This window comes from Rana temporaria, chromosome 3 (genome assembly GCF_905171775.1).
Source record: "Rana temporaria chromosome 3, aRanTem1.1, whole genome shotgun sequence".
NCBI lineage: Eukaryota > Metazoa > Chordata > Amphibia > Anura > Ranidae > Rana > Rana temporaria.
In genome coordinates this window covers 57,964,438-57,991,147 of record NC_053491.1, presented here as the reverse complement: position 1 = coordinate 57,991,147, position 26,710 = coordinate 57,964,438, and the positions used below count along the sequence as shown (strand labels likewise).

General features: G+C 43.5%; 1 protein-coding gene across 1 annotated transcript in view; it reads right to left on the bottom strand.

The window, feature by feature from the left end:
* Positions 1–824: 824 nt before the first annotated feature.
* The window catches only part of ATP8B4 (ATPase phospholipid transporting 8B4 (putative)), a 381,682-nt gene continuing 355,796 nt past the window's right edge, over positions 825–26,710 (bottom strand). Inside the window, 4 exon segments of the mRNA XM_040342626.1 lie at positions 825–4,616; positions 12,023–12,153; positions 16,852–16,990; positions 18,344–18,589. Of these exon segments, the coding sequence (XP_040198560.1) occupies positions 4,332–4,616; positions 12,023–12,153; positions 16,852–16,990; positions 18,344–18,589 (801 nt within the window). The 3' untranslated portion in view covers positions 825–4,331.

Here is a 26,710-nt window from a genome sequence, read left to right as displayed (position 1 = left end):
GAATACAATGGGCCCATGGCTCCCAACTTCCTTTTTGGAACCAGATTCCCCAGTCCCTCTTTCTTCCTATTTTTGGTGTAAAATCTATATATTATTTAACTATTAAACATGCATTAACCTCATCTGCAGCATGTTTAACTGCCCCCTTTATGTCTGAATGCTAGGCTGTTTTAATCAAGCTGGTAGTGATTGAACTTGCTCACCCCCTTCTACACTTTTCTAATGTCCACTTAGGGCACCTTTCAAAGTGGTCGGTAAACAGGAATAAGTGAAATTTTATGTTTGGCTTTGTTCTGTGATTTTGGCTGTCTTTATACCATGAAGTAGATGTGTATATTTTAACTGATGTATTAGACTATATAAAGCTCACCAAAATAGCTCTGGACACCAACCTAGGCAGAGATCAGAAATGAACACCGTTACACCTCACGGTAACATAAATAAATAGCTTTGTAAAAGCTTGTGCGCCAAATCCCTTGAGTATTATAATGCCGATTCCTTAATGTAACTTAATGCATTGTAAAAGTAAACCCATCATAGCAGAAACATAGGAGTTCTGACGGTTGAGTTTTTTTTTCTTATGCATTTTTATTTCCCTTGCTGTCAACCTAATTCTATGGCTTTACTACTTAGACACTGACCTGGAACAAGTATACAGATCAGAACTACTAACTTCCTCCAAGTTAGTAACCTATTGACCCGGAACTTAGCCAGGGGGCTAGTAACTTCTATAGTCAGCACTGGCAGCTGCCATATTTCTTTCATGACAGGTTTACTTTAATCATAATTTCTGATTTAAAAAAAACACACAGAATGCATAGGACTACTTAGAAACTGTATATTTATAGAAAATATTTTGTATATAAAGAGCTTGAATAAATTATGGAACACTATGTACATATGTAAACCTTATAATATTACAAAAGAGCGCAAACTCTTTGGTATGACATCATGCGCACAGACAGATTTGTAAATGTCTCTATTGCACAAAACAAAAGCCATACGATTTATAGAAATCTAAACTAATCTATACAAGTACCCAAAATAATAAAGCTTGACAATTCTAAATATATATTTACTGTATACATATATTTATACCTCAAATAGCATTTTTGCTTCTGTAAATACAAAACATAGCATACCCTATCAGGATTGTGTTTTCCAAACATTAAAACAAAATAAAGACAATAAGCAAACAAGTCAAAGACAGTACAAACTGTTCAACGTAATAAAGCTTATTTGTTTCCCAGCATAATAAGGATTTTTCAGCTGTCGTCTAGCAACCAAACATTGCAAGCAATAAAAAGATGTGGTTTGACGTAGCACAACATAAGAATAATCAGTTACTTTGTTTTATATGAACTGGACCATTCAGAGTCAGTTCTTGCCCAAATGTATTGCAGATCCAGGTGTTTGTGCATAGCTGGAGCAGATGGTTAACAATCCTAGGGTGAAAAAGTGAAAGACAACACCCTCTTTCTAGTATGCAAATAAACAAAGCATAACAAGTTTTGGAGATCTGACTGGAAAGATAATTACTTTGGTGTCTTGCAGGATGAGCTTTTGCCGCTGTTTTAGCTAAATTACCGACGACGACGTTACTCTAGGATCCCACGTTTCCTAAGTGGGATGTACTATGAGTAGGATTATTATTCTGCCTCTAGAGCATCCTGAATACATACGTAGTCAGCCCGAGAACAGGATCCAAAGCTAGAGGGTTCAATAGAGCACATTTGAGTAAAGGAACAAAAAGGCAAAAGTGAAGAACACAACATAAATGGAAATGGTTCAATGCTAAAAAGCCATTCTCCTCTTAGTATTTTTTATAGGATCGGTTCACCTGAGACTGATATTTACATTTTGGATTTATGCTGTCAGGCTGAATCATCCCACTGGTATTATTTGGTGACTTCAGCAACTCTGGCTTCCATCAATGTGTGGTAGCAATTATAAGGAGGTCACCACCGGACTTGCAATTTATTTTATATTACAAAGAAAGCAGCATGGGAACCAAAACTTTCTTACTTGACCTCGAGGGCAGGGCAGGGAATTCCAACTAGGAGATCTCATTGCCTAGGTTCTTCATAAATGTAGGAGCTGAAGAATAATTTATCACATGGCCTTTAATCGTTTCTTGTCCTTATTTTTTCACTCTTTTAGGACTAGAAAAAAATGTATTGCGTTAGCTTTGTAATGTGATCACTATGTGAGTGCTGTTTACGATAATGATATCCTGAATGTAGTGCTACAATGAGTATTGGGGGTATAGGCCTACAGCAGGTGATTTGTACACTATTCATAATGTGTGTAGGTGCTCCACAAATGAGATATTAATATGGGTGGTTAGAAAAGGGCTAAAACCTACAGGTATAAGTATCATTAGTAACGTTGAGATTCAAATCTCAACCATGCCTAAATGGTGAAGATTATAATAGTCTACTTGGTACAGATTCTTAGATTGGATAGATGTAAGGCTGGCGATGTAGTTGTCTAGTGCACTCTTGTGTTTATGAGAACAGATAGGATGGGAAGTTTGAACAGAGCTGTAAAATTGTATAAATGGATATCTCCCCTGAGTACATGGCTTCATTGGTACAAATTCACAGGTAATCCAGAAATTCAAAGTGCACATAAAGTCAATCTACAACTATAAATGCTAATCAGACAACAGAAGTTGAGATATCAGAACAAAATTCAAGCCAAGAAGTTAAAGATCTTTGTTTTATCTTACAGCAAGTAAAAGTATTTGTACCATGAGAGGTTATGTATACATGCTCGTTTCATTGCATTTTACCTCCCAAACTGGAGGAGGGGTAGAGGGCTTTGCATAAACGATTAATTGCTATGCAGTATCTGACCAACTATCCTAATGCACACCAGACAAAAAGAGATGTTAAAGCGGAGTTACACTCAAAAGTGGAACTTCCACACATCTGTCTCCTCCCTCCCAGTGCCAGATTTGGCACCTTTCAGGGGGGGGGGGATAGGTACCTGTTTTAGACAGGTACCATTCCCCACTTCCGGGACACAGGGCCACGGCGCCATCTCTCGGAAGTTTGGCCCCTCCTCCTTCCTCCGCCATCGGACCAATTAGAAAGCGTAGCAGCTGCACCCGGCAGCCGATTCAAAGATCGCAGCCTCCCTGGACAAGGTAAGTGTCCTAATATTAAATGTCAGCAGTTGCAGTATTTGTAACTGACGTTTTTTTATTAGGGGGGGCTGGACCTCCTCTTTAGGAAGGAAGAAATACACTACTTTACATATTTGGCCATTATCGAATATCTGTCAAAGGCTGAGTAGATGAATTCTGTTATTTCACTGAGATCATTGGTGTCTATGTAAGTCCTCTCCCCTACTAAGAAGGAATAGACATCAAAATAAAGAGCAGTTAAGTCCTTAGTTCTACAAAAATTCAGCTCAACCTAAGCCACTAAAACACCTAACGTATTTACGGCACCAGTTCTTACATTCATAATGCTTAAAAGGCTGAAATGTAAAATAGACATTCATCCTGTATTATAAGGAATGTTTTTTTTCCTACCTGGAACAAACCTGAAATGTATACTTTTATATTTAAGTGCACACTAAGCACTGGCCATACCAAAGATATATATTGCTCTCTAAAGGGATATCTATTTTACATACGAATACAATAGGCAGCTACAGAAGCTACAGAAAATACATAACTCTTCTGTTTCTAGGGAAATCCTCCTATGTCAGCTATAAACTAAGGATTCGGCTTTATAGAAATACATTTTAAATTTGTTATTGACTGGGAGAAGAATATCACCTTGCATCCAAAAAGTATAACATTTTTATAGGTCTGAAACATTTAAGATACTTCTCTGGAGTATGCTAGATACTTGGAATAAAACGTATAACAATCATTTTACAAAAGAAAAAAAATCCAGCTAAAGGTGTACCATTAGTGTACATTTACAAACTTAAAAAAATTCCAAAATATTGTGATGCATATATGAGCATAACCCAAATGAATGGGACAATCAGTAAAAACTTTGTCTAAACAGCTGTTGGTCAAAACCAATAAGTCTACAGTGCCATGTTATTGTTCTTTATCACAGTATGGTGTTCCACCAATGTTCAGTTACAGGGACTCTTCAGCAATATTTGGAAAGGTAGGGGTGCGTGTGAAGAAATTATTTTCATAAACAGCATAATGATGTTGTCAAATGATTTTACAATGCAAAACTTTGCAAATTCAAGATGAATCACTTTTAGAAGACATAAATTATCTCCTTTGGTGTGGAGAAACACAGTGCAAAAATATGGCCACAGCTTAAAGTTTTTAAAAAAAAGTCAAGATCCAAACTTCATAGTTTTGTAGATTTGTCACTGCTGAAGGTATTAAAATTCTCTGCAGTTTTCTTTCGTAAATTTTCTATCCAGCTTGTGCTGCCACTGAGCATTGTTCTTGCTAAGCTTGAAGAGGATTGGGGGACATTTAAACGCATATTTTTACCAGATGTAATAAGTTCACCATAGCCTTCTTGGTGAGCGAAAGCATAACCTGATCTTCTGGAACTAGTTCTGTGTACCCGGCGCATATGGTTTGCCAGGGGTTTCCGTTTCTTCTTAGCCTGCTGTAAATATCGAACCTTAAAGTAAACAGAAAAAAAAACGTATTAAATCTTCCCAATTCAAAACTACACCCACAGTGCTTGCCCAACCTAAACTTTTAGGACCAGTTCACATCTATGCAGTATATTTTTGGAGCATTGTGTTTGGGTGCATTACCACTGAACTCTATTGAACATGAATTTTGATAAAAAAAAAAAAAAAAACACATCAAAGATGCAGCATGCAGGACTGCTTTTAATGCATCACATCTAAAATACAAATAACACACACAGTTATGAATGGGACCTTAAAGAAGAACTATCACCAGAAATGCATATAGTACTTATTCCTGTTTGCAAAAAAAAATAAAAATTTTGTCTGGGCTGCAGCTCCATCCCAGGCTGAAAACTATTCCAGGGAGAGAAGACAATAGAGTACTAATTCAGCACCCTTTGGGCCAAATTCTCAAAAAAGCTGCCTAACTTAACTTTCAGCAGTTAAGTTACACGGCCTTAAAATTTCTACCTAAGTGCCCGATCCACAAAGCACTTACCTAGAAATTACACGCCGTGTAACTTAAGTGCTTCCGTCGCAAGGCGGTCCTCCTCTCCGGGGGGCGATTACTATTTAAATGAGGCGCGCTCCCGCGCCGGCCGTGCTGCGCATGCGTGTGACGTAATTTTCCCGACGTGCAGCGCGCGAACGTAATTTACGCCGGGCTTTGTGGATTGCGACGGGACAATAAAGTTGCGACGGGTGAAAAAAAAAATACGCGCCGGGAAAACAAAAAAAAAAAAGAAAAATTGACAGCGTCGCTCGGCATGCATTCCTGAGGGAGAACTCCATGCCAATTTTCAAAGAAAAAAACGGCATGGGTTCCCCCCCCCCAGGAGCATACCAGGCCCTTAGGTCTGGTATGGGTTGTAAGGAGACCCCCCCTACGCCGAAAAATCGACGTAGGGGGTCCCCCTACAATCCATACCAGACCCGTATCCAAAGCACGCTACCCGGCCGGTCAGGAAAGGAGTGGGGACGAGCGAGCGCCCCCACTCCTGAGCCGTACCAGGCCGCATGCCCTCAACATGGGGGGGTTGGGTGCTCTGGGGCAGGGGGGCGCACTGCGGGCCCCCCCACCCCAGAGCACCCTGTCCCCATGTTGATGAGGACAGGACCTCTTCCCGACAACCCTGGCCGTTGGTTGTCGGGGTCTGCGGGCGGGGGGCTTATCGGAATCTGGGAGTCCCCTCAAATAAGGGGGCCCCCAGATACCGGCCCCCCACCCTAAGTGAATGGATATGGGGTACATCGTACCCCTACCCATTCACCTGGAGGCAAAGTGATAGTTATTAAACACACAACACAAGGGTTTTTAAAATCATTTATTAGTCTGCTCCGGAGGCCCCCCTGTCTTCTTTAGCTCTAATACCAGGGGGCTTCTTCTTCCACTCTCCGGGGGTCTTCTACGCTCTCCGGGGGTCTTCTCCGCTCTCCGGGGGTCTTCTTCTATCTTCGCCGCTCTCCGCTATTGACTCGGCGCACCCCGGTTCTTCTCCAGCTGTCCGGTGCCTTCTCCTTCAGCGCTGGCTGCCTGCTATCTTCGTGTGTTAGCTCAATTACTAGCAGGCAGCCAGCGCGGTCTTCTGTGACGTCATCTTCTTCTATTCTCTTCTCCTCCCTTCTTCCGATGTTGACACGTCGCCTCTTCTCACTGCAATGATGGAAGCGCGCCTTGCATCCCATTTATATAGGCATCACTGTCCCATCATGCTCCGGTAGGTACCCACGAGAGCGGAGAAGACCCCCGGAGAGCGGAGAAGACCCCCGGAGAGCGTAGAAGACCCCCGGAGAGTGGAAGAAGAAGCCCCCCCTGGTATTAGAGCTAAAGAAGACAGGGGGGGCCTCTGGAGCAGACTAATAAATGATTTTAAAAACCCTTGTGTTGTGTGTTTAATAACTATCACTTTGCCTCCAGGTGAATGGGTAGGGGTACGATGTACCCCATATCCATTCACTTAGGGTGGGGGGCCGGTATCTGGGGGCCCCCTTATTTGAGGGGACTCCCAGATTCCGATAAGCCCCCCGCCCGCAGACCCCGACAACCAACGGCCAGGGTTGTCGGGAAGAGGTCCTGTCCTCATCAACATGGGGACAGGGTGCTCTGGGGTGGGGGGGCCCGCAGTGCGCCCCCCTGCCCCAGAGCACCCAACCCCCCCATGTTGAGGGCATGCGGCCTGGTACGGCTCAGGAGGGGGGGGCGCTCGCTCGTCCCCACTCCCATTCCTGGCCGGCCGGGTAGCGTGCTTTGGATACGGGTCTGGTATGGATTGTAGGGGGACCCCCTACGTCGATTTTTCGGCGTAGGGGGGGTCTCCTTACAACCCATACCAGACCTAAGGGCCTGGTATGCTCCTGGGGGGGGAACCCATGCCGGTTTTGATTTTACAAATTGCAGTGGAGTTCTCCCTCGGGAATGCATACCAAATGCCGTCGCTTGAATGGGCTTTTACATGGTGTGACTAACTTTCCACATTGTAAAACCAGCCCTAGTTTTGCGCAAGCAAATCGGAACTTACGCAGAAATCACAATGCTGAAAAGCTTTGTGGATCTGCTTAAGTCCTCATTTGCATACTCAAAGCGGCATTTCAATGAGAAATGCCCCCAGCGGCGGATGCGGTACTGCATCCTAAGATCTGACCGTGTAAGTGTCTTACACATGTCAGATCTTCTGCCTAACTTTGGAAAAAGCCTTTTGAGGATCGTTTCCAAAGTTAGGCACAGAGATAGGCAGGCTGAACAGCAGTTCCGCCTGCGTATCTCTTTTGAGAATTTGGCCCTTTGTTACTGTAAATGACAGCACACTGCAGAGAAGTGTTGTTATTTACAAAAACACAAGGCCACAACTACAAATGCCAGCTACTACTTTAATCTCTCTCTCTCTAGATTAGCTGATGACTGGTGAGTTGGTCTGGGCTACTTTCCTAGTATACTGCAGAGGGGTAGAGCAGAAGATACACTGGGTGTAACTGTACTCTGCTGTGTATGAGCTGAGCATACTTTAGTTTACCAGTTGTCAACTTGTCAACTTCAGTCCTCAAAGTACCCCCAACAGACCATGTTTGCAGGTTTTTCTTTATCTCGCACTTGGTATTTGGGACAGCTATTTTATCTAAGAGAAATTCCCAAAAAAAGGCCTGTTGAGGTACTTGAGGACTGAGGTTAATAACCACTGCTTCAGCTGACACACACTGCCTATGTTGCATTTTTAGCAATGGCATTTGTCTCAGGCAAGCGTGGCCAATCTAAACGAATTGGTTTTTCATGATGCTGCTGCATAGTCAGACATGTGGGATGAGGGAGGTGTCCTGTCCAGTCAGGAAGCTAGCCTTAGACAACACATAAAAGTACGTGCTATTTAAGGCTAGGTACAGGGAAAACAGAGACATTAAAAAGAAAGACTTCTTCTTAAACAGAAATTTTGTTTAGTTTTTTAATTGCCATTATTTTACAACTTTATAATTAGGCAATTATACATTTTTCAATTCTTTAATGCAAAAAAAGAGGAAAATGTTATACTTACCTGACGGTAATTTTTCTTTCCTGATTTGAGCATGAGAGCATATACGTATGGGTAGGCTCCGCCCCCTGTCCTATTCCAGGGCCGGTTATACCATACAAGTAAGTCTCCTCCCTGCAGGCAGCATTCTCGTAACTTATCATCACTGCGAAGCCCTTTAGAGAGTGACCTATGCTGTTGCGCTTTGCATCAGGAAAGGAAAATTACCATCAAGTATACATTTTTCCTCTTTCCTGACACAAGCATGACAGCATATACGTATGGGATGTAGCAATCACAAGAAGACAAGGGTGGGTAATGCAGAAGTATTTAAGTCGAGGCTTAGATCTATCCCTACCAACGACTGAAATGTATTGTAGCTAAGGCCGGTGGGTCCACTTTAAAATGGGCCCCCAACGTGTTGAATATAGACCAGATCGCAGTTTACATATTAGTTCTGGATGGACTCCTTTGAGTTTCGTCCATGGATGCGCAATCTGTCTGGTAAAGCGGTCTTTGTCCTCAATTGATGGATTTGTCCTAGCCATCTAGGCCCCTTGACTAACCTGATCTGAACCACTGCGAATGTCTTTAACCCTCCTCTTATGTTAGCTTTCTGTTACTATCCATGATGTTAACGGGTCGGTTTTGACCCATGTCTTAAATCAGCCATAAAATACCCTCTGAACTAATTATTTATCATCCAATTTGTTTCTTACCTCTTGGTTACCTTGTTAGGCTTCTTTATCCTTAAAAAGATTGGTTTTAATATTTTTGGTGTGACCCCTTAGACCTTTCTTTTGATAGCATACCTCTCATTTTCAAATTTAAAAAATGGTAAAATAAACCTCAATAGAATATAAATGTATTGGTCCTATGTTTCTTTACTTTATTTAGAGAAGCAGACAAAGAGATAGGCCCCTCCCTAACTACAGCTCACAGGGTTGAGAGGTGATTGGCTGTCAGTGTTACTAAGCAGAGAGAGTGTTTATGATTTCAGTTTTGGCACTTATTAGTGTCCTATAATCCTATATTATAACTGGGTCAGAATTGACCCTAACACCATAAACGTCTTAATTTTCACCACAGTATTTTATAATTTAGTGAAAAATAAAAAATGTCTATTACATTGTTTAAATAGAGGTTCCTGACAAAGTAAAACAATCTTGATGCAATAAACAAATTTATGTGATACTTATAGACATTCAAAACCTGAAAACGGGTCGGTTCTGACCCTAACACAAGAGGAGGGTTAATGGACAATCACTCTTCTGATGCCGTTAGGCCTGAAGAGCCCATTGTTTGCTCTTTGAAGAAGGGCCACTTTCATATCTTTCTCTAAGCTTGAATCTATTTCCGAAGTTTGTGGTACTTCAGACACTTTAGTTAGGATATGCCAGAAGGATGATGTTCTAACCCAGATGCGATCAGCTTCCAGGTTTTATTGCCAAAGCTTAATTGAGCAAGCTGAGGTTAGAAAGTCGATTGGTTCCTATGCACAATTGTAACTAATTTTGCCTTCTCTAGCTTTAGTAAATAAACCCTAAAGTGTATCTCCACTTAGTAAGTTGAGACTGGAATGTATATCACCAAATATATTTGTTGTGTGTCTAAGTTGCCAATCAATAAGTAAAAAAAACAAAATTCCAGCATTGGGATCCCTCTAACAAATCTATTCCCCCCTTCCCCGTACCTGCTAGACAGAAGGGTCATCAGTGAGAAAAACAGACACATTTGCTACATTAAATGGCATGCACCTTATTGGCCTCATTCTCCTGAAAAAACTTTTCACTTTGAAATGCTTTAGCAGTTCCTAAAAACAGAGGAGGGGACTAACAAATAGTGGTGCACAGCTCTTAAAAAATTAGGAGCAATCAGTTCTCTGTTCTGCCATTGCTGTGACAGACCTAGCACATAGAACAGGAGAGCTAGATGCTGCATGCTTGGATCTCTCTGCCTGTCACAAAAATCCTCCCTTGTAGTGGGAATGCCCCAGACTGCCTGGACTAAATGCTTATTATTGTCTAGTACAGCAGAAAATGCAAAGTTTCCTACCTGCTCCTCTGCTCCCTTATGATTGTAAGACCACACCTGCAGCCTCTTCTCCTTATGCTCCAGACTTTGCATGCCCTTTGATGCCATAAAGTACAATGCAGAGCCTATAGACTTGCATAGTATGCAAGGATACTGAGGGAGAGTCCCCAAACTGGAGCATAAAGAAGAAGATTAGAGAGCAGGTTTCTAGGGAAGTGGGGTAAAACTGCTTTTCCTGGTACCCTATAAAAAAAAGCGCATTAAACACTCACAAATTATGCAAAAGACAATAGAGTTTATTTACTAAAGGCAAATCAACTTTGCATTGCAAGTGCACTTGGAAGTGCAGTCGCTGTGGAATCCGAGGGGGACATGCAAGGAAAATAAAAAACAGCATTTTTGCTTGCACATGATTGCATGATAAAATCAGCAGAGCTTCCCCTCATTTCAGATCTTCCCCTCAGATCTACAGTGACTGCACTTGTAGTGCAAAGTGGATTTGCCATTAGTAAATCCACCCCAATGTTATTGGTTAGAGATCTGCTGTGGATAACAGTGATAAGCAATTGCCTTTCAGGTGGAATTAATGCATTAGAGCATCACTGTACTAGTACCCAGCAGTCATGGTGCCCTTGTTCTAGAACCCCAAGTGTCAGTGTGCCACTGTTTTGGAATCTCCAGTTGTCAATGTGCTATTCCTCTTGGGCACAATTTCTCAACTGGTGACCATAGATAATTCATGTTTTCCAGATTCTGGACAATCTTCCACAAAAAACAGAAGATGACAGACTCTGCTTTGGGACCACATGTTTGTCAGCTTTTATGCTTACAAACCAACCACAATCATAGCTGTCAGGAAAGACAGGTCTGCAGTACACTTAGAGGTTCTCAATGTACGCGCATGTGCACTAGCACATTGGCTAATCAGTGTACGCACATGCGCATTAATGCATCGGCGTACACCAGGCGGGCTATTTAAACTGAGCTTCTGCATAGACTCATTGTCGTTTGGTCTGCAGCTTTTGTGTGTTCTGACCTGTTACCTGTGCTGACCTCTGATCGTGATCTGGCTTGTTCTCACCAACGCTGTCTGCTTGATACCCTGACCCTGGCTTGTTTTGGACTCCTCTTCTGCCTGCTGCTCTGTTTATCTGCCTGAACATTACCAACCCGGCTTGCCTGACCCTGCATCTGCTCATCCAGCCTGTCACGGCCCTGCTCTGCAATCCGCATCTGGATCCTGCTTCAGCTGCAATCCCAGCCTGCTATGGCCCTGGTCTGCCTAACTACCACTAGCCTGCCTGCTGCACATCTATCCACGGACAACCTGCCTGCCTGCTGCACATCCGTCCACGAGCCATACAGACTACAGCACTGATCTCAGGCACTCCTACGCCACATGCTTCTGTGGCTTCTGTCTCACCTTCAGTGACCCACAAGCCGGTGTGGTACGAGAGGCCCTCCTCTACACGTCAGGCTCATGAACCAGGTACGTGACAATAGCATTGTTCAAGCAGCTCAACCATCACAGCATTGTAGTTATGGGACCCAAATATAGCCATACCTTTTTATAAAACATGCAATGCTTTTGTAAATATTCATAGCTTGCAAGTATGCATTTGTTCTGGGACCCCAAGTGAAAAATTTCATCTTTCAGAGTCACTGTTTTTTCCAGATAGAAGCCATTGCATGAGAACATACATTCAAGGGAATCCCAAACATTTTTTCTATGGTACTGTCAGGGACCTGGTACTTAAGCAGTACATCTGTAGCCAAAGAGCACATAGTTTAAATAAATTCTGCTATCTAGGGAATTGATCATCACATTTTTGTAGAAGACATCTATGCTGCATTACCTTATCACTTAGTGTAGGACTCAGATCTACTTTCAAGAATCGATAAGTCAACACAGGCATGACACAAATCACAGTGGTCAGGAATATCACAAGCCAAACGCTTTTGTTACTTAGAGAATTTCTAGCATTTCCTGTTAATAAATACAGAAGTAACAATTCATTTAGTTCATCGGTAAAATAATGGCAAATATCAACTTTGAGTGCATAAAAAATACCTTTTTGAAACATATTTATACTTGCTACAACTAGTTTTTACTAAAACATTTTTTTATTATAAAGCATTATTATAAACAGTTACACTTTATATAATATATATTTTCCACTAAAACGTTTATTATATTTTATATATTTGATTGTTTAAATGGAGAGTCTATCACAGTTAAGCTGCTGCCAATTTATTTTTTATTGAAACATGTCGGGAATTTGCTGACAATACTGCTCTTTGTTACATGCCTGTTACCAATGCTGAAAATGTGAGTGTAACCCATTTTTTGATTTTGCTATCAAGTAAACTTTTAAACGGATTTACACTATGTGCATTTTTGCCTTCTTTTTTCTAACTTCCGTTGTATTGAGTGTTTGAACCTCCATATGGACCCAAGTCTACAACCTAATACAAGGTGCTTCTGAACCGACTTTCACCTGATCCTGTGTTGGACTTCACCTCCTCGCTGGTATCATCAACTTTAAAGCGCAAATGACCCACTAGGTATATGCCTATTCTGGGTCCACAGCTTCTGGTAAGCCTCCATTCATTTCGGTGCTGGATTTATACATCTTTTTTACCTATGAAGATCTATTACCATTTCTTTATTGAAGTTTATTTTGCACATTTATCCACTGTGAACTGAATTTTGAGGATTCATTTATTATACATTTTTTCACAGTTTTTTATGGACTACTTTAATGTGTTTCATACGGACACTTTTCAATGATTGGTTAATTATTAATATACCCAATCCTTTATCTCACTTATAATTAGCGCTACACTTTATGTTTTATTTAATTTATTTTTTATTCACTAGCAGCGACAAGTATCTTTCATTTGGCTAGAAGAAAGTTGACGTCCATAAATGTGTAGGGTAAATATTTGCTTTATATGTATCCACATGCAAGATTCTTCCTGTTGATAATGTACTACTTCCGTTTTGTTAGGCTTGTAGATGCACACATTTTCTTTTTTTTTTTTTTTTTTTCCAAAATCTTTTATTCATTTTTTTACAAAACAGTACAATTAATACAACATAAAATCAATATACAGACTGACATATATGGTCTCAATATGTACCCCTTACATTGAAGAAATATGAAAACTGTATCTTCTTCTACCAATACTACGTACTACTCCTGGATTTCTCCATCACATTCCACCCCAGGGCCGATCCTTCCCTTTCCACTCTCCATGGGAGATACCCAGGGATAGGGCCACACTACCTATACCTACCCACAGTGAGTGGAGGGGGGGAGGACATATAAAAAAGAGAGAGAGAGAGAGAGAGAGGAGAGAGAGAGAGAGAGAGAGAGGGTAAGAGAGAGAGGAAAAAAAAAAGGGAAATTATATATCCATCTATATGGAAAAGAAATATATATTTCCTTCTCTCTTTATATTTTCCTATATAATACCAAGAGAGAAAAATAAAAAAAAATAAAACTACCCCATAAGAAGGAGAATAAAACTAAAAACAATGTCTCCTATATTGTAGAAGGGAAAGAAAAAGGAAAAAACGACACTTTCCCCTGTGTTGTGAGAAAAAAAAAAAAAAAAAAAAGAAAAACACTAAGTCCTACTAGAATATAGTGAGAAATGTAGGGGTTAATTCCCCTTATTGTGTATTTACTTGAGTATACAAAAACAAGAGGGAATTGTGAGAAAAAAAGAAGAAAAACACTGAGTCCATCTAAAATATAGTGAAAAATGTAGGGGTTAATTCCCCTTATTGTGTATTTACTTGAGTGTACAAAAATAAGAGGGGAGGAGAATAGAAAAAAAAACAACCCAGAGACAACATAGTCAGAGGGGGAATAAAACAATTACCCCTATATTGTGAGGAAAAAAAGAAAATAGAGGCAAAAAGGACATTCTATTATAGGGGCTATAATTTTCCCCTATTGTGCACATTACCCACGTTTTGAGATATAAACCCCCACCACCAATAGGAAAAAAAAAGAGGAAAAACAAGCGAGAGGGGGGGGGACTCTAGAAGGATTCCCACCAACGGTCTCCTCTATTCCCCTCCACTCTCTCCTCCCTCATCTCCCCCCTCCCGCCCCCTAGCTCTGAAATCCCTCCATCTCCTCCAGGTCATTTCATATCTTGGCCCAGACTCTACCTGAAAGGACCACAGCTCCTCCATCACTTTCATTTTATCAATTTCTTGGAGCCATTCCCCTATCGAGGGTACTCTTTTTTTCCCTCCAGTTCCTAGGTATTAGTGCCTTGGCTCCGTTCAGTAGGAACGGGACCAAGGAACCTCTATACTTTTTCCTGGACATACTCGTAGTGTGAAACAAACATTCCCATGGATCATATCTTATCTCATATCCACTGATTTTTTTTATCAGTCCTAGTATCTCCCGCCAATATACCTGTATGAGGGGGCATTGCCACCATATGTGGGCATGAGTTCCCTCCATCCCGCACTCTCTCCAGCATAAGGGGGAGGCCTCACTATTCATTCTGTGCAATTTAATTGGCACGTAGTACCATTTAGTAAGTAGCTTATAATTGGTTTCTTTTACTTTTGCATCCATCGTTGTAGCCTGGACGTATTCTAGTACCTGTCTCTTCTTCTTATTGGATATGGTTTGATTAAGTTCTGTTTCCCAACTTTCTATTATTTTCAATTTCCCTAGCTCTATCTTGGTTGTCAACATCTTGTAGAAACTTGATATTCCCCCTTTCCCAGGTTCTCCTTGGGTCATAAGTTTTTCCCATTGATTTAGTTCATTCATAGCTCGCAAGGGCTTCGACAGAGTGCCAACAAAATGTTGGACTTGTCTGTGTCTCCACCTATCTCCTGGGTACTGTCCATATTTCTCTTGGAGTTCTCCCACCGAACACACTTCATTTCCTTTTATTATATCCTTCAATCTTAGAGTGTCTGAGGTTGCCCACCTCCGGTACAATCCCCCCTCCTTGCCAGGCGGGAAGAAGTCCGTACCTTATTATAGGGCAATTTATTTTTCTTACAAACCTTATCCCATATTCTAAAAGTTTCTTTTGTTATTACAGGAATATCCAGGGGTAGTCCTCTATATTGCCTCGGTACCCATATTATATTTCCCAGCTCTTTTTTACTTAGACTTTCTTCAACTTCTACCCACTTTTTTTTGCTTCCACCCTCACCCTGCGCCCAATCTGTAATCCTCCTCAATACCGCCGCCTCATAGTACCTTCTGAAGTCCGGCAGCTGTATTCCTCCTTCCTCTTTAGGTCTAATCAGAGTCTCCACTGCTATACGCGGCTTTTTTCCCCTCCATATGAAACCTCCTATTATCTTTTACAAGATTTTAAAATATATTTCTGGAATTTTTATCGGAAGTGTTTGAAAAATATAAAGAACTTTCGGCAAAATCATCATTTTTATAGTACTCACCCTTCCCCACCATGATACTCTATCTATACTATATCCTTTTAAATCTGATTTTACTTTGTTCAATAATAGTATATAATTGTCTTCATAGAAATATCTTTCCATGCTGGACAAGTATATACCTAAATATTTCATCCTCCTCTGCTTCCATTTAAATGGATAGAGCCCCTCAAGTTCCCTACGATCCTGTGGGCTTAATGATATACTTAGTATCTCCGTTTTATCTTTATTAATTTTGAGATTAGAAATCTCACCATACTGTTCATATTCCAACATTATTTTAGGCAGTGTCTCCCTGGGGTTAGATACGAATAGCATCATGTCATCCGCGAATGCGGATATCTTATGCTCCCTTCTCTCCAGTTTTATCCCTTCTATTTCCTGATTCATCCGTATTGTTTCCAGTAAAGGCTCCAATGATAGGACGAATAGGAGAGGCGAAAGCGGACACCCCTGCCGGGTCCCATTACCAAGTGAAAAGCTGTCCGAGAGGGTGCCATTCACCCTCACCTGAGCAGAGGGGTCCGAATAAAGAGCCCCTATCCACCTGAGCATACTTGGACCAAATCCTATATGGGATAAGTTTGCTAGCATAAATTCCCATTCCAGCCTGCACACATTTTCAACTAAATAAAACGTTGCAACTTTACAAGAAACATAAATTTCTACGTCAAACCAAAAATAACAAAAGTATGATTTTTGTTGTCAATGAAATTGACATGGGAGCAAGAAAACAGCCACAAACAGAGGAAGGACAGAACCTATCAACAACATGTAATGATTTGGAATACATCTGTAGTGATGCACATGTACAGTGTTATTATAAGCTGCTTACTTTAAAACTGTTCATAGTTAAATCATTGCAAACTCCTGCCTGATGTATGCTTATATCAGTGAAACAATGGGGGTTATTTACGAAAGGCAAATCCACTTTGAACTACAAGTGCAAAGTGCACTTGAAAATGCACTTGGAAGTGCAGTCGCTGCAAATCTAAGGGGTAGATCTGAAATGAGGGTAAGCTCTGCTGATTTTATTATCTAATCGTGTGCAAGCTAAAATGCTGTTTTTTATTTTCGTTGCATGTCCCCCATCAGATCTACAGTTAGTGCACTTTCAATGCAATTTCAAGTGCAAAGTGGATTTGACTTTCGTAAATAACCCCCATTGTTTTTGTTTGCTAACAAGTTATACTGGAAAGTGTGTTAATTAAACATACAAAAACAAAGTACACTTACCCACAAATGGAAAGTGACTGGGGAAAATATCAAAGATCCCATCTCCGTGCATGGCAAATAAGATAGAAAAGTACACAGCAAGGCTGCCCCAGATATAGAAATGGTTAATAGCGGTCCAGTAGCTGGTGTCCAGGCCAATCTGCAACACAGAAACTCTCAATAATTATTTTTTAATATGCCTCATACAAAGTTATCACAGCAATGGAAGCATAGTTGTTCAAGGCAACCATAACAAGGACACATTTTCAGTTCTGCCCTGAGATGGGCTTTAAAAAACAAACAATATATATATACAAACAAAATTAATATATTATAACAAGTTGTAGAATAATTTGCTTTGGGTAGGCAGGACTTGGAATTTAAAAGAAGTCATGGAAATGGACACTTCTCATTTACAGTTTGAATACCTCTGCTCCTGCTAGCTGTTAGGCCGGGTACACACGGACAAACATGTATGGTGAAAGCGGTCCGTCGGACCGTTTTCACCATACATGTCTGCCAGAGGGCTTCTGTACGATGGTTGTACACACCATCGTACAGAAGTCCGCGCGTAAACAATACGCGGGGCGTGTCCGCGGTGTCGCCGCGTCGATGACGCGGTGTCGCCGCGACAATGACGCGGCGACGTGGGCGGCCCGCCTTTAAAATGCTTCCACGCATGCGTCGAAGTCATTCGACGCATGCGAGGGACGGCGGGCGCCTGGACATGTACGGTAGGTCTGTACTGACGACCGTACATGTCCGAGCGGGCAGAATTCCAGCGGACTGTTTTAAAACAAGTCCAGGAATATTTGTCTGCTGGGAAAAGGCCCGGCGGGCAAATGTTTGCTGGAATTCGGCCCGCTCGCGCCCACACACGACCAAACATGTCTGCTGAAACTGGCCTGCGGGCCAGTTTCAGCAGACATGTTTGGTCGTGAGTATGGGGCCTTACAGGAACTCCCGCTTTTTGGAATCCTCCTCCCTCCAGTGTCACATTTGGCACCTTTCAGGGGGGGGGGGAAGCAGATACCTGTCTAAGCCAGGTATTTGCTCCCACTTCAGGCATAGATAGCCACAGTATCTGCAGATGTCTGGTCCCTCCTCCGTCCCCCCTGCTGTCTTCTGGGAGACACACATGTCCCAGAAGACAGCAGGGACCAGTGAGGACGCGCATCGCGACTTGCGCATGCGCAGTAGGGAAACAGGCTGTAAAGCCGCAAAGGCTTCACTTCCTGATTCCCATACCGAAGATGGCGGCGCCTCCACCCGAGAGACAGATCCGGCTTCATGTACTGACATCGCGAGCGCCCTGGACAGGTAAGTGTCCATATTTTTTTTTTGATAAATCTTTTTATTTTCCTCAACAGATTAACCATATTTTAAAAGTCAGCAGCTGTAGTTTTTGTAGCTGTTGACATTTAAAAAAAAAAATTGGGGCGGAACTCTGCATTAAGAGGCAGGAACCATTTGATCTGCTTTCGCAAAAACAAAAAAATACAAAATCCATTACCTGGACGCTGACCACTATTACCAGGCTTGTAGCAACAGTGACGGCAAAAGACTGATAGTCTGCTATGTGTTTTCCATCCTCTCCGGCCGTATTAAAAAATGCACCAAAAGGTATAAAGAACAGGGCAAAAGAGGTGTAAATCCCATGCAATACACATATAAAAAATCTTCGCTTGTTGAATAATAGATTCAGCTGACCAGGCTCATAGAGTTTAGTGTAGTCCATACAGTTCTGTTCATTCACATCCTACAAAGAGATTCACAATAAACAATATTAATAAGGTTAACACATTCTACACAAGGGGATTCATCAGGATTCTATTTAACTGTTTTTTAATTGATAAAACATATATAACTGTCATACAAGTTATTTTGTAATTTTTACTCAAACTCAGTTACTCAAACTGCCTTTTCATTTAAAGTGTTAGTAAAGGAAAAAAAAATGTTCATTTAAAATAACAAACATATACTTACCTCCTTTGTGCAGTTCGTTTCCCACAGAGTGGCCCGGATCCACGTCTTCTGGGGTCCCTCGGCGGCTGTCTCTGGTCCTCCCCGCAAGTACTAACCACAGTTATGCGAGAGCGCTCGTATGGTGGTGAGTAATTGCGGGCGCTCAGGTAAGTAAAACGGAGGCGGCGGTATACACTGAAGTTTTTTCAGTGTATACATTAAGGTGAAGTTTTTTCACCTTAATGCATAGATTGCATTAAGGTGAAAAAACATTTTCCTTTACAACTCCTTTAAGGGCCACACCACATGAAGTCCAATGGAAATGAGGTTATATGTTTTTCAATGGCATAGTTCACACCATAGCTTGCAGTTCCAGTGCGTTCCAGTTCCAAAAAAAAAGTAGAACATGCTGCATTTTTCCTGCACTGGACTGTTGTAAAACACATTAAAAACGCACCAGCAAGCACTTAAATGCACCAAAAACACATTGGAACACACATGTCCTTATATAAGGTTAAGAAAAAAAGGGGAAGAAATGCACTGGACGGCATTAAAAAAACGCACTGGAACATATTAGAAACGTGTCAAAAACGCGTATGTAGAAAAGCATCTGGAACACATCTGGACTGCATTTCTATGGTGTGAACTGGCCCTCAATCTTCTGCTATTTATGGTGCTTTGTAACTGCAAAATAAAATTCTAATTTATTGTGCAGCATAGTAGAATCCTTACACTCTTCCTGCACCTGTAACTGCCTCATTTCCTCTCCTACAGAATTATGCACAGATGTGAACTAAAGGTCCCAGAGCAGTAAAACTAGGAATGCACCGAAATCAAGGCTGCCGAAAAAAGAGATTTTTAATACAGCTTACCTGTAAAATCTTTTTCTTGGAGTACATCACGGGACACAGAGCGGCATTCATTACTATATGGGTTATATGGAGTACCTTCAGGTGTAGACACTGGCAATCTCAAACAGGAAATGCCCCTCCCTATATAACCCCCTCCCATAGGAGGAGTACCTCAGTTTTGTAGCAAGCAGTATGCCTCCCAAAATGGTCCTCAAAAAAGAGGGGTGGGAGCTCTGTGTCCCGTGATGTACTCCAAGAAAAAGATTTTACAGGTAAGCTGTATTAAAAATCTCTTTTTCTTTATCGTACATCACGGGACACAGAGCGGCATTCATTACTATATGGGATGTCCCAAAGCAATGCTTACAATGAGGGGAGGGAGAACATCTCCAAGACAAAAGGATTTAATTTAGAGAAATACTCAAATCATAATAAATCCAACTTAGTTGAGAAAAATAATTTTAAATTTTAAATTTAACTCAAAAAAGAGGAGCCCCCGGAATCCGAGGGTCTCAAACTGCAGCCTGCAGCACTGCCTGCCCGAAGGCAGTATCAGTATTCCTTCTTACGTCCAACTTGTAGAATTTTGTAAACGTGTGGACAGAAGACCGGGTTGCCGCCTTGCAAACTTGAGCCATAGAGATCTGGTGGTGTGCTGCCCAGGAGGCGCCCATGGCTCTAGTAGAATGAGCCTTTAATGATACTGGAGGAGGCAACCCTTTCAAGCCGTAGGCCTGAGTGATTAATTGCTTAATCCACCTAGAAATGGTGGACTTTGCAGCTGCCTGCCCCTTCTTGGGCCCCTCCGGTAGAATGAACAGCACATCTGTTTTCCGGATCTTCTTTGTAGCTTTAAGATAGGCCTTCATGGCCCTGACAATATCCAAGGTATGCAGCAACCCTTCCTTTCTGGAAGTAGGTTTAGGGAAGAAGGATGGTAATACCAAATCCTGGTTCAAATGAAAACTGGATATGACCTTCGGTAGGAAGGAAGGATGAGGGCGGAGAACGACCCTGTCCTTATGAAAAACAAGATATGGTTCCTTACAGGATAAGGCCGCTAGCTCCGAAACTCTTCTTGCGGAAACTATGGCAACCAAAAATACTAACTTCCTTGTCAGTAGAACCAAAGGAATTTCAGCCAACGGCTCAAACGGTTGTTTCTGTAAACTTGACAGAACAAGATTTAAATCCCACGGACAAAGCGGGGATTTAACTGGAGGTCTAATACGTAAGACCCCTTGAAGGAAGGTCTTAACCAGCGAGTGGGTGGCCAGCGGCCGCTGAAACCACACTGACAGAGCAGAAATCTGTCCTTTGATTGTGCTTAATGCCAATCCTTTATCCACTCCTAGCTGGAGAAAACTTAATACTCTATCGATGGTAAATTTGCGAGAAAAGCCATCGCTTGGACTCACACCAGCCTACATAGGCCTTCCAGACCCTGTAATAAATCACCCTAGAGACCGGTTTCCTGGCTCTGATTAGGGTAGAGACTACTTTCTGAGACAGACCTCTACCCCTGAGAATCAGGGATTCAGCTTCCAGGCCGTCAAATTTAGATGCCGTAAGGCAGGGTGGAGGATCGGACCTTGCGATAGCAGGTCTGGCCGTAGAGGAAGAGTCCAAGGGTCTCCCACTACCATCTTTAGGATGAGTGAGTACCATGCCCTTCTGGGCCATGCTGGAGCTACCAGGATGACTGGTATGTGTTCCACCCGGATCCTGCGCAGCAGGCGGGGTAGTAACTGGAGCGGGGGAAACGCATAAAGAAGTTTGAACTGATGCCAAGGGCAAACCAACGCATCGGTTCCGCAGGCCATCGGATCCCTTGAGCGGGATATGAACCTGTCTAGTTTCTTGTTGAGTCTCGATGCCATGATATCCACGTCCGGCACTCCCCATCTTTGGCAGAGTGCTTGAAAGACTTGTGGATGCAGAGACCATTCCCCCGGCCATAGAGTCTGGCGGCTTAAGAAGTCCGCCTGAAAGTTGTCCACTCCTGGAATGAATATTGCCGATATGCAGGGCACATGCGCCTCTGCCCATAGGAGAATCAAGCTCACCTCTCTCTGAGCGGCTTGACTCCTGGTTCCCCCTTGGTGATTTATGTATGCCACGGCCGTGGCATTGTCTGATTGAATTCTCACCGGGAACCCCTGCAATTTTGACGTCCAAGCCCTGAGGGCTAGTCGAGCAGCTCTGAGCTCCAAGATGTTGATGGGCAACTGCTTCTCTGGCTTTGCCCAAGTACCTTGGCGAGTGCAACCATCCAAAATTGCTCCCCAGCCCGTCAGGCTGGCGTCTGTGGTCACTATCTTCCAAGCCACTGGGCTGAAAGACTTCCCCTTCAGTAGATTCTGAGGGTCTAACCACCAACACAGACTTTGTCGGACTCTTGATAAGAGCGGCAACGGGATATCCAAGGCCTGTGGCCTTCTGCTCCATGCTGACAGGATGGCTGCCTGTAGGATGCGAGTGTGGCTCTGGGCGTATGGTACCGCCTCGAACGTGGCCACCATCTTGCCTAGTAACCTCATACATAGGCGAATAGTCGGTTCTTTCTTGCTTAGAACCAGTAGGATTAATTCCTTGATGGCTTTTACCTTCCTCAGAGGTAGGAACACTCCTTGTTGTTCTGTGTCTAATCTCATGCCGAGATATTCCAACTGCCTTGTGGGCTGGAAAGCTGACTTTTCTCGATTTAGGACCCAGCCGAACCTCTCGAGGTATTGGACCGTGAGGGCCACTGCTCGCTCCAAGCCGGGAGACGAGTGGTCTATGACTAGGAGGTCGTCCAGGTATGCTAGGATCGTGACCCCTTGGATCCTTAGCTTGGCTAGGATCGGAGCTAGGACCTTCGTGAACACCCGGGGGGCCGTAGCCAACCCGAAGGGAAGCGCCACGAATTGGAAGTGACGCGAAGCCACCATGAAGCGTAGATATCTTTGATGTGGCTGATAAATTGGAACATGAAGGTAGGCATCCTTTATGTCTATGGACGCCATGAAGTCGTCCTTCTGGAGTGTGGCAGCTGCTGACCGCACGGATTCCATCCGAAATGAGCGGATCTTTAGATATGCATTTACCATCTTTAGGTCCAAAATTGGCCTGACATCTCCATTGGGGATGATGAATAGGTTGGAGTAGAAACCCAGCCCCTGTTCCAGGACTGGCCGGAATCCGAGGCGGATCGTTTGGAATCCTCGACTCCTGGAAATGAGGAGGAGGAAACCTTAGGAAATCTAATTTGTAGCCTGTGGCCACGGAAGACCGTACCCACTCGTCGGGAATGCTGGCTTCCCAAATCTCTGAAAAGAGTCGCAGCCTTCCCCCCACCTTCGTGGGTGGGGGCGCCCCTTCATAAGGTTGGCTTGGGGGCTGGTTTTGCTGGTTTGCGAAACCACTGCCTTTTGCCTCTAACAGCCTGTCCTTGTGATTTGCTGTTGAAGCCGAAGTTTGCTTTTGCAGGAGGCCGTCGATACTGCTTGGCATTAGAGGGCCCCTGCCCAGGGGAATACTGTCGTTTAAACGCAGGCCCCTGAACCTTCTTCTTAGTTGGCAAGAGAGTACTCTTGCCGTTTGAAATGGTCTGAATGTATTTATCTAGGTCTTCTCCGAAGAGTCGTCCTCCATGGAAGGGGAACCCTACCAGGAGCTTCTTGCATGGGGGCTCAGCCTCCCAGCTTTTTAACCATAAGAGTCTTCTCATATGGATAAGGGATAACGATAAACGTGACGCTTGCTGGATAGAATCCTTGATTGCGTCTACCGTAAAACATATGGCCTTAGGGACATCCGAAAATTCTTCTGCCTGCTGGGCAGGAATAAGTTTAAGCATCTGCTTAAATTGATCCGATAATGCTTGAGCGACCCCAATCGCAGCCACAGCTGGCTGTACTACTGCCCCTGCAGTAGTGAAGGAGTTCTTAAGTAGTGCTTCCAAGCGCTTATCAACTGGATCCTTGAACACCTGTATGTTTTCTACAGGGCATGTTAACGATTTGTTAACACATGAGATGGCTGCGTCCACTGCAGGAGTAGCCCATCTTTTGGAAAATTTTTCTTCCATAGGATATAGGACAGAGAACTTCTTAGGTGGTAAGAAGATCTTATCTGGCTTGTTCCAATCTTGGAACAAAACTCCCTCTAATAGAGGATGGATCGGAAACACAGCATTGCTTTGAGGCGCCCTCAGTGAGCCCAAAGCTGAAACCGTCGATACCTGGAGATCTGGTACTGGCAAGTTGAATGCCCTATGGACCAAGTCCGACAATCCTTGAATCCACCAGCTCTCCCTCAGGGAGACTGCCCCAGACTCCTCTGTATCCGGATCTTCGATCCCTGAACCTACTTGGTCCTTGTCCAAGAGGTCGTCCAATTCCCCTGAGGAAAGGACCTCCTCTTCTGAGGGTCCGCGCTCGGGCGACGGAGATCTATTCCGCTTACTGCCCCGCATAGCTGCGGCTATCATTTTACCCATGCTTTTCTGCATCTCTTTTAAAGAGGTGAGTAATACCTCCTCCGTGACCATCTTAGGGTTGGACTGACCCGCGTCAGCTCCAGCCCCAGATCCCGATGGCCCCAAGGCTCCCTGTGGGGAAAGCAGCGGCATAGCATTGTCCGAGACCTCAGACTCTCTGGGGAAATCCCCACCTCTTGTACCCTTGTTTTTTGATGCCATGGTACAATACCGAGGTACACCTGCTACTTATTGGTACCTGGGACTTATAAATAGTTAAATGCCCAAACACCTGTTTGGGGGATAAAAAATGCTTCCTCTCCCCTAGATGACACTTTTTTTTTTTTTTTTTTTTCAAAAAAAAAAAAATCTTTTTTTTTTTCAAATCTAGGAAAGAAAAAACATTCTGTCCCCCTGAGTAGTATTGCAAGAAAAACTATGAGATGGAAAAGAAACAGCCTATTCCTAGGCTTGAAAACAGTCTTTCTGAAGACTGCAATATTCTTTCTGGCCACTGTGTGTCCTCGGCGCCCCGTGCTTGCCGTTCTGGTCTTTCCTCCTCAGTTCCAAAGTATTGAATGAGCTATATGGAACAAACAAGGAAGGGCCGCCCCTTCCTTAAGCCACTGACCCGCCCTTCCCCCCCAGCAATCTCAAACAGGAAATGCCCCTCCCGACAGGGGGGGGGTGGGGTTGGGAGGAAGGGACCTCTCTGCTCCAGCAAACTGCAGCCTGCAGCCTGGAACCATGAGGAGGTCGGCGTTTTGCCTGCTTTGCAGGCCGTGAGGAGGAAGACTGAATGGAGCATCGCCTGGAGGCTTGCAGGTAAGCACAGCTCTCTGACACACACATATACTTTTATATCACAGGCCCCACTCAATGCTTTTCCAACACTACAAGGGAGGTCACATCTTATGGGGAATAATACATATAGAGCCATCCTATCTTTATGATATGTGACTAGTTTGCCAGATGCAGTGCATAACTTTAGGCATATCCCCTGTGACCCCCCAGAAAAAACCTGCTAAGAACCAAGTTCCGCAAGTTTTTCCCCTCACTTACCTGCTCCATGCCGCAGGACTTTGCCAAGCAAGAGGCCCAATCTTCCCCCATCTCGGTGGGGATGTCTAGACCTTCAGGCCCTGGGTTCCTATGAAGGATCCACTGTCCTGGGCCCATATAGCACTCTGGCAACAGAAACATTAGGCACCCAAGGTTTCTAAGTTCTGGGCCCAGGGTCCAGCTCTCTAAAAAGAAAAGCATTATGGGCTATACCCCAAGGGTTTGGGGTCCGGTTACTGACCACTTTAGCGCTGAGGCTTTTTTGGACAGAACCGGTAGCTCACCTAATCCCAAGGATGTGGAGGCAAGCTAAACCATGACTAACACCTAAGACACTGGCGGAAAAACTGAGGTACTCCTCCTATGGGAGGGGGTTATATAGGGAGGGGCATTTCCTGTTTGAGATTGCCAGTGTCTACACCTGAAGGTACTCCATATAACCCATATAGTAATGAATGCCGCTCTGTGTCCCGTGATGTACGATAAAGAAATTGTCTTTTCGGCATAATGCCAAAAGAAAAAAATGTGCCGATAAATGTGCATGTGCAGTAGCTGCGCCGCCGCCCATTGCGGGTGTCATTCTGGCAGGTCAAGGTCCTGTCCCTCCTCCTCCTCTCCTTGCAGAGCAGTGATCTCCCTGTGTCAGGGAGCTGAATTGCCTGGGCCGTAGTAACAATGTCCCGCCTCCTGTGACGGACGGCACACTGATCCAATGCTGGGACATTGAATCAGTGTGATGTGATCACAAGAGGCAGAACATTGTTACTGCGTCCCGAGCAATTAAAATCCAGCTCCCTGACACAGCAGGAGATGGCCGCTCTGATCTGGACACAGGAAGGCTGGTGAGAGGCTGCATCTTATGGGCACAGGCAGGTTGCATCCACAGGCACTGGTGACTGGCTGCATCCACAGGCACTGGTAAGGGGCTGCATCCACAGACACTAGTAAGGGGCTGCATCCACAGACACTGGTAAGGGGCTGCATCCCACAGGCACTGGTAGGCTGCATCTAACATGCACAGGCAGGCTGCATCCACAGGCAGTGGTAGGCTGCGTCCCACAGGCACTGGTAGGATGCGTCCCACAGGCACTGGTAGGATACGTCCCACAGGCACTGGTAGGATGCGTCCCACAGGCACTGGTAGGATGCGTCCCACAGGCACTGGTAGGATGCGTCCCACAGGCACTGGCAAGGCTGCATCTGACATGCACTGGCAAGGCTGCATCGGACATGTACTGGCAAGGCTGCTGATACAAAAGATGGTTAGAGACTGTGGACATGTTACAAGAGATGGTTAGAGACTGTGGACATGATACAAGAGATGGTTAGAGACTGTGGACATGATACAAGAGATGGTCAGAGACTGCAGACTGCATTTTTCTTGAGCCTTTCTTGCACTAAAGGTGCCAATAATGGCCAACAATAAATTCATATTTATTTAAATTGATGATACGAATTCAAAAGTCAAATTTAATACAATTATATATAAAAATATAAATATTTTTTAAAAACTGTAATTTTCGGTTTGAGGCAAAGGACA